Source organism: Rhodamnia argentea, chromosome 5 (genome assembly GCF_020921035.1).
Source record: "Rhodamnia argentea isolate NSW1041297 chromosome 5, ASM2092103v1, whole genome shotgun sequence".
Taxonomy (NCBI): Eukaryota; Viridiplantae; Streptophyta; class Magnoliopsida; order Myrtales; family Myrtaceae; genus Rhodamnia; species Rhodamnia argentea.
The window spans coordinates 2,366,343-2,375,231 of record NC_063154.1 but is presented as its reverse complement, the minus strand read 5'-3'; the positions used below and the strand labels follow the sequence as shown (position 1 = coordinate 2,375,231).

The following is an 8,889-nucleotide window of genomic DNA, read 5'->3' as shown; positions in this document are numbered from 1 at the left end:
CTGTTTAACTGCCTAACAAATGTTCCGGAGACACTCGTCGACAAAATCCACGGACATCATGATGTGTTTTCCCTTGGACAAGAGGCTCTTAGCTTTCTTGGGCTAGACCTGCGAGCAGCGGCTCAAGGTCCAGAATAACAAGTCATGTTGGTCCAATGGGACCGTGGCCCAGCCACACTCCGCACATGAGAAGCTCTATAAGGTCGGCCCTGGCCCGATTCTAAGCATCGCCTCCTGCAAATTTGCCAATCGATTACCAACCAATTGGTCTTGTCTGGTCATACCATGGAGGAGAACATAAACCACGGAAGAGTCGAGGAGGTATCTGCAAAATGTGTCTATACAACTTAAAAAGCTTTCTTTTTGGTAGCGCCCTCGAATTCGAATACTACGGCCAGAATCGCCGGCCATGACACAGCAACGTCTGTAGAATTGTATGGTCGTCTTCTGTTCTCTCGCCGGCGCGGCTTTGTTGTTCCCATTCTCGGCCGCCGTGAATGTGCTGACGCTCGTGCATAACCAAGGGGCCCCACTGAATTAAGGTAAAGCACCCATCAACCATCCAACCTTCCCCCACCTCCAGATAAGGCTCAGATAAGGCCCGAACCACTCGCATCCATTGATTCTCTTTCATTTCTTGGTTTCCACCAATTTCTCCTTTCCAAACCCCGACCAAAACCACCATAAGGACACAACAAAAACCATTTCGTCTACTTAAGTGCCCCCCAACACCATGGCTGCTGCCGCCGCCGCAACCTCCTCCTACTTCTTTGGGACCCGCATTTCCGACCCGAATCCGAGCCTCGGGCGTTTCCAAGCCCTGTTCGGCTTCAAAGCCAAGAAATCACCTCCCCGGAAGCCCGCCCCGAAAAGGCCGGATGGGGAAAGGCTGGTCTGGTACCCGAGGGCCGAGCCGCCGGAGTGGCTCGACGGGACCATGGTAGGGGACCGGGGCTTCGACCCCTTGGGGCTGGGGAAGCCAGCGGAGTACCTACAGTTCGAGCTGGACTCGCTGGACCAGAACCTGGCCAAGAACTTGGCTGGGGACGTGATCGGGGTGAGGGTCGATCCGACCGACGTGAAGCCGACCCCGTTCCAGCCGTACAGCGAGGTGTTTGGGCTGCAGCGTTTCCGGGAGTGCGAGCTCATCCACGGGCGGTGGGCGATGCTGGGCACGCTCGGCGCGATCGCTGTGGAGGCGCTCACAGGGGTTGCATGGCAAGATGCCGGCAAGGTACGCTCCATCCATCGTTCGCAATGCATTTCTCTACGTACAGTGTCTTATTAACAAAGAATCTATCCACATAATCAGAGCACAAGACAGATGGAATCCCATGTAAATAAATTATTGTTCAGTGGACTGTGCTTGAAATCGAATTTGCCTGGTTTGGCTAGTTGAGATGGTAAAAGGGGGCCGAAGTTCCTCAGCCCCCTTTCGTCTCATTTTCACGGTTGAGGTTACGAAACCCTAGTGGGAAAATTACAAGATTGTGGAAGATATTTTGGTACTTTAAACTCTGCGGTAAGTGGTATCCACACGTTTGAAAAGTACTTTGTTTCTGTTGGGGGTGAGGTTAATACTCTCAAAAAGCACGTGAATCTCGCTCCATGTTGAATAGGTTGGGGTTCGGGAGAGCCGCTCCGGCGGGATTTCAAGGAGGTAGCGCCTTCTGAATACTATAGGGCTTTTACGATTTAAGCTCATAATTTTTCATTAGTAATTTAGGCTTGAACTTATGAATAGTTATTGCTATATATACTCTCGAGTGATGTAACGAGAGATGCGATATACTAATTATAATGAAATCCTTGTTGGATGTAGCCCTGGTTTAAGGGTGAATCCGTACAAAATTTTGTCTCTCGATTTCTCTTTCTTACTTTACGTTTTACTTCGAATTAATTGTGCACCGAATCTTATCAGTTTCTACTGTTTGCTCGTGCTTTCTTTGCCTTTGGTGGTCCTCCTGTCAACTTTGACGTTGAAAAATGCATGCGTGCGTTGTATCCTTTGCTTCATCGGGGCTTCTTCTTCACCGAGCCAATGCATAACCTTTTGGCGACGATGATGGTGTGGGCAAGAAATTAATTACGGATAAACTATTTCACAAAGCATGAGGAGAAGTGATAAGTAATTAAATATTAAATTATATCTTTATTTAAAAGCTTAATCTTAAGCTTTTAAAATAGTTAGTAGTGATCTCACAAAATCTCACATGTTAATAAGGCGGGAGGTCCAGTACTAGGCAAAAAAAGAGCAGACTAAGTATGATAGAGAGTGATAGAATCTTCAAATATTGAATCACACTTTCAGCTAAAAATTTTAAAATAGTTGACAATGATCACGCAATATCTCACAGATTCCACTATTTTTATAGGGATGTTATATATCGGAGTTTGTAGAACTACAAGTCTAAAACAAGGTCACGGGAAGTTTTTTTTTTTTTAGGATGACACTTAAATCTGCGATTAACGTGTTTTCCTGTGTTATTATATAGGGAAAATGACACGAATGATTATTAAACTTTGGCCCAAAACGCAATATGATTCTTGAAATTTTAATTTGATCAATATGTTTCATGAATTTTAGCCCAATGTGTAATGTGATCTCTAAACTTTCAATTTGTTCTATGTAGTCCCCGAACTTTTAGAACATATTTAACTTGGTCCATGAACTATAAGAAAATGTTCAATGTCATCTTTAAACTTAAATTAATGGAATGACTATATTGAACATTTTTCCATAGGAAGATGTTGAGGGACCATATTGGTCAAAATAAAAATTGAGGGATCACATTATATATTGGGCTAACATTTATGGACTATATTGGTCAAATTAAAAATTCAGGGATTATATTGCATATCGGGTCAAAGTTCAAGGACTATTGTGTCATTATCCCTATTATATATTGTAAAAGTTGCATGAAGTAAGTTCTTCAAGAGAGCAAAGAACCTCACGAACCATTCTCTTAGCTTTCTCCTTCTAGCTTTTCATGTATTCTTTAAGAAGAAGGTTTGAATCGCCCGATAGAGTATTTAAATATTGAACCACGCTTTTATTTATCAGCTTAAACTTTTAGAATAGTTGATAATGACCCCACAAAAATTTTACAAAGATAATCCGTTAAACAAACTCCTTCACTTTTCCTAACTAAATAAAATTTCACTAGTTAACCCAAAAAAAAAAATCTAATAAAATGAGGATAAGAAATAAGCAGGGTGATGACGACATGATACAATAAATAATTTCATTCGCAAACAAAAAAAAAAAAATTCCGACCACGTTTTTATAGTTACATATGTTGTTTGCTTAGTTAACGAAATTCGAATTTTATTTCTAAGGTGGAGCTCGTGGAGGGATCGTCCTACCTGGGCCTTCCGCTGCCGTTCTCGCTAACAACATTGATATGGATTGAGGTGATAGTGATGGGGTACATCGAGATCCAGAGGAACGCGGAGCTCGACCCGGAGAAGCGGCTCTACCCGGGTGGATACTTCGACCCACTCAGCCTCGCCTCGGACCCGGAGAAGAGGGAGAATTTCCAGCTGGCCGAGATCAAGCACGCCCGCCTCGCCATGGTCGCCTTCCTCATTTTCGGCCTCGAGGCCGCCTTCACCGGCAAAGGCCCGATCGCCTTCGTCGCCACCTTCAACAAATGAGCCCACTCAACCTCGTACTCCACACGCACCCCGCTGCCCTTAATTGAGCCCAACCCTCGTGTCGTTCCTTTGGCTTTCTTTTTGGGTACGATGATCAAGTTGTAAAATGAAAATGACTATCATGTTGTCCCGACTTAGTTGGACATGTTATGAGGTGGTTAATACCTGCTTAATTATTTTAATAATCTTATCAGTAGGTGGATTAGATAGAATAAGATACATTGCCTTGCTTTCCACGCAGTCAACTCCGGCAAACAGCCGCTTGAAAAAGTGTGCTTCTGGGCTGTAAAAACTTGTCTCGACCTTTATCTAATTCAATCTAATCCCACTACTAATCATTCAATTAACCTCGGCAAACCACTTGTGATGATTCGTGACTTTCATTAGTAGCCATTAAGCCTGCCTAGTTATTTGACAAGGCTTTTGTTAACAAACAGAAATTTGACGTTCTCAAACATATGACGGTTCTCCTCTCGTGAAATCAACATCTTGATGAATCATTTCTTTTTCAACATCTTAATTAGACACTTATCAACATGACCCTTTTGAGGAGTAAGAAAGCGCGCATCATAACCGATGAATAAGTCTGTCCACGTTCTTAAATCATATTTAACGAGCTTAATAAGCGTTTTCAAAGCACGATTAAACCCTATCCTTTCAAAATCAGAACGTTCACATTTCCTAATCGTACACAAGAAAACAGCACGCATAAAAAATTGGCGAAAACTTGCATTGAAGGAGCATTTGATTTGAAGGGCAGCTTCTGCCCTTTTCTTCCATCTATTTCTTTACTGCAGTAATTAAATTTTTTTTTTGACCTTTTCAGCGCAATAAAAAGTCTTTATGGCCCCAAAGGGAAAATGGGCAAAGCCAAAGTGTGAATCCATGAAGGAGCACAAGAGAACGGAATCTGCATTAAATCCGTGGATAGCCTCTCGCCAAGATTCACGAGAGCGTAGGGTGTGGTGGCGGGTCGCGGTCACCGGCCACCGCCGATCCGCCAACATCGACATTCATCCTACGGTGACCAACTCACACCGCGGCATTCAAATCTCGTTCGGCCCCGTCGGTTTCTCTTATCCATTGATGGGCGTAATAAAGAAAGACCATACCCCATTTGACAGAACCAAATCCCATAAATGTCCTTTGCCCCCACAGCATTCGGTCGGTGTGGTCTCAAAAGTTTTGAAAACAGAGAGATCAGCATCTGGGGCCCTACACGTGCAACACTCGTTGACCGCCTTCCTACTTGAATTTTCAAAGTCAAAGACACCAGGCCACCTGCCCCCACCCACCCTCTCGACGTGTGAAGTCTGAATTGAAAAAAGGACCCCCTCCTCTGCTCTTTTTCATACGGTAGGGACCGATTCCCCTGATCTGTCAATCCTTTTCGGGGGCGTCACTTGAAAGGAACTTTCTTCACACTTTCAAGAGAGCTCTCAAGCAGCAACTCGTTTCACACGCTGATGAACAGTGAAGTGAAGATTGTGAAGCAATTTCCTTTTTACTTCAATGAAATAAACAAATGGCATTGAATCCCTCTCAGTGCCCTCTACACTACTGCTCAAAGGTTAGATGCAAAATGCCTACCCCCTTTACAATCAAGGAGAAAAAAAAAATGATAATGGTAAAAAGAAGAGATCTTGTCTCTGTTTTTCCTCTGTTTTTTTCTTTTTTGGCTCTGTTTATTTGATCCTCGGTTTCATTCCGAAACGATGGAGACTGTGCCGCTAGAGATGCTCCCATGGCTATCTTCACATAGAGTTAATGCCCTCTCTAAATTAGCTACAATGTCGGTCATGGTTGGCCTGTCCTTCCCTTCCAAGTTCACGCAGTGCATCGCTGTGTAAGCCACCAGCTCGACCGCCTCCGCCTCGTTCAGCTCTGGTGACCCCACCCTCGAGTCCAGAATCTTCGCCAACTCCCCGGCCATTATCGCGGGAACGGCAAAATCCACAATGCTGATCGGCATCCCTCCGTCCTCGCCGTTCTTAAATATTGCGCGCTTCCCTGTTAGTAACTCTAACAACACCACCCCTAGGCCATACACGTCGCTCTTCGCTGTCAACACATTTAGACCGTAGTACTCGGGATCAATGTACCCTACTGTTCCTGCAGCCTTGGATGGTCTCAGATCATCATCGGATGCAGGACCCATCAACGACAATCCAAAATCGGACACTCGGGCCGTCCAGTTGGCGTCTAGCAGTATGTTGGAAGATTTGATGTCTCTGTGTATAATGGGAGGCACTGCATAGTTGTGTAGATACTCGATCCCTCTGGCGGCATCTAACACAATCTTGATCCGCATCTTCCACGAGTTCAGAGGACTACTACTTCTCTCGACATTGTCTTTATTATGCAAGTGATCATAAAGAGCTCCGTTCTTCATGTATTCATATACTAGGAGCCTCTCATCTTTTTCTCCACAATAACCAACTAGCCTAACCAAGTGTTTGTGGTGAAGCCGGGACAAGAACGAAATTTCCGATTCAAAAGCGCTTTCTTTCTCCTGGAACTTCTTCATCTTTGGACCGGTTTCACTCCTTTTTACGGCAACTTCACGACCATCAGGTAATTTCCCTCTGTAAACAACACCGAAGCTGCCGGCTCCGATTTTGTTCTCGACGGAGAAGTTGCCAGTGGCCACTGCTAGCTCTGCTAAAGAAAATTCCTCCGCCTTATCGGCGTGCTTCGAAGATGTTCCGCTTCTCTGGCGCCTCATCGCTCTTGAGCTCTGGCGCCTTATGGTGGATGATCTCGAAGGAGGGCTAGTGTTCGACGTCGTCTCGCCATTTGAATTCCCCCTAGTAATTGTAGGTTGAACTGAATTATGCACCTTCTTTTTCCCGAAACATACCCCACTCCACAAGCAGTAAATCAACGTGCAAATTCCTGCTAATGCCCCAACTGATCCAACAATCGCAAAGGCCAACAAGCCCCTCCTAAGAGCTCGTGATGGGGAGGATGGAGGGGAGACCGGCGCTGGTGGCAATTGTGGCGGCATTGATTGTGGGGGAGGTGGAGGGATTTGTAATTGGTTAGCACAGGGCAGGCAAATCACACCAGAGCTGCTGCATAGAGTCTGTGACAGACCATGTATGCCACATTCACAAGCTGACTGAACACAAGGCCCTGGAAGGATTCCTGTCAATGGAAGCTCCTCGAGCCCCCCAGCCGAACCGCTAGGCCAACCAGGACCCCAACACATGATTGAAAGATTACTCGATGACAATCCACAAGTGAAATTTGAACCCGAAACAATCGACTCAAACGAAGTTACATCAGTTCCATTAGCTGAATACTGACCATGGCCACCCCAACAAGTGACAGTGTGATTCACTCGCCTCATTGCACAGCTATGACTAGCACCTAGAGACAACAAAGAGAACTCAAAGGCGGAATGTGAAGGAACATCTAGCTGCCCAAAATCATTCTTCCCTCCGCAAACTACAAAACCAGTAGAATTAAACCCACAAGCATGTGAACCACCTGCGACGATACTCGACACCGGCATGTTCCCAAACCCGTCTTGAATAGCATCCATGATTTGACTGCTACCCCAACATTGGACATTACTCGTATTCACCGAAATTCCGCAGGAAAACCCAAACCCAGATGAAATCGACAAGAATCGATCGGCCCCGGATGGTACCTTAAAAGAGTCATCGATCCTCCAGCATTTCACCTCTCCTGTGGCATTCACCAATGCACAGACTTGGTCGTCGCCAACGGCGAGATTCCTCAACGGGGCTGACTCGTTGTGGTAGACCCTTCTGGGGACGAGGGTAGAACTGGAACTGAGAGTGTCCCAGCAGAGGAAGGCGGACCCGCCCGACTTGAGGCCGCAGAAGTAGCCCCGGCCGCCGGAGACCTCGGAGAAGGAGACGTTGGGGTCGACGCTGAGGAGCCGGCCCCCGCGGTAGCACTGGACGGGGCGCGTGGGCTGGCCGGAGACGACGCCGCACACGGTCGCGGAGGCGTAGGCGGCGGCGACGGTGGCGCCCGCGCCCAGTCCAAGGGCGGCGGGAAGGACGGCTGCGATGGCGAGGAAGAAGACCGCGGCTGGTAAGGGCGGTATCGTCATATGAGGGGGCCTTTGGCGGCGAAGGAATTTGATGGGTTGGTGGGTCGTAGCTTCATTGGCGGAGACGACGCAGTTCGAAAGAAAGAGAGAGAAGGATGGCTGCTAGAGAGAGAAAGGAAAACTGAGCTTATGAGTTCAACGAGCGAGAGAGAGAGAGATTGTACGTTTCGGTTTCCTTTTCGGGGCCTCGCTGTTTGAACAAAGCGGAGTCGAACAACGTTGGCTCCAATCCAATCCGAGGCCGCGTTTTGGTTTAAAAAAGGTGTTTTTTTTTTAAACATCGTTGGGCTTCGAAATTCAACGGATGTTTCGATAGGCAACTTCCCTCTCGCGGAGCGAGAGAGCGACGACTCCCTTCTGCGCCATGGAAAGTTCAATTACCATGATCCTAACCAAAACCTTAATAAAAGACTTCATCTTAACCCTCGTACAGATCTCGAAATCCCTAGGATATAAAACAATTAAAAAGGTATCCCTTCCCAATAGGGAAAGAAAAAGATTCGATGGGAATTAAAAGTGCCAAAAGCATTAGTACCGGCACATCAAAATAAGAAACGCATTCAGACCATCCCGTTATGTTATTGAACAGGCATTCGAGGCCCTTGTAGGAGCGAAATCTCTCTTTTTCCGGCGAGTTAACTCTTGTAGAAAATTTAATAGGCAACTTCCTCCCACGGAGGAGAGCGATTACCTCCTTATTCATGCAGAAAGTTTAGTTACGCCGTCGATTTGGTAATTAAGGGCTTAAATCCCAAATTTCAACACCGCTTTTGCTCTCGTACAGCCAAATTGCTAGTCGCACGAAATAGATTCGAGCGACCTTGTGGTTTACTGCTTGTGAATCGAATTGAATCAATGCTAAGGGCATTCATCTCTTGGCCAGAAATTGGGTAGACCCTCGGCGGCCGTGGTCCCAATCCGACATCAGCTGGAGAATACCAATTTGGATTCGCCAATTCAGAGTTCTGCATCTAACATTTTCGCAAATGCAATGTATGGCCAAACACAATTCGAACTACGTCACAAAGGTCTTCCAATCTTTGAACAGAACCCAATTGACTTGTTCTAAGGAATCAGCCTGGCTGGCGTCATCACGCACGTCGATCTCACCCTTCTATTCCCAAACAACGGAATTCTTTTTTTTT

General features: G+C 46.2%; 2 protein-coding genes across 2 annotated transcripts; one reads left to right on the top strand and one right to left on the bottom strand.

Moving 5' to 3' along the window:
• Nucleotides 1–669: 669 nt before the first annotated feature.
• On the top strand, nt 670–4,000 carry LOC115743643 (chlorophyll a-b binding protein CP29.3, chloroplastic-like). Its single transcript, XM_030678508.2, has 2 exons — nt 670–1,234; nt 3,340–4,000. The coding sequence occupies exons 1-2, from the start codon at nt 734–736 to the stop codon at nt 3,655–3,657; spliced, it is 819 nt and encodes a 272-aa protein (XP_030534368.1). The 5' UTR covers nt 670–733; the 3' UTR covers nt 3,658–4,000.
• A 1,305-nt stretch (nt 4,001–5,305) lies between these two features.
• LOC115743799 (putative serine/threonine-protein kinase-like protein CCR3) lies at nt 5,306–7,972 on the bottom strand. The gene has a single exon (XM_030678769.2). The coding sequence runs from the start codon at nt 7,742–7,744 to the stop codon at nt 5,360–5,362; it is 2,385 nt and encodes a 794-aa protein (XP_030534629.2). The 5' UTR covers nt 7,745–7,972; the 3' UTR covers nt 5,306–5,359.
• Nucleotides 7,973–8,889: the final 917 nt, after the last annotated feature.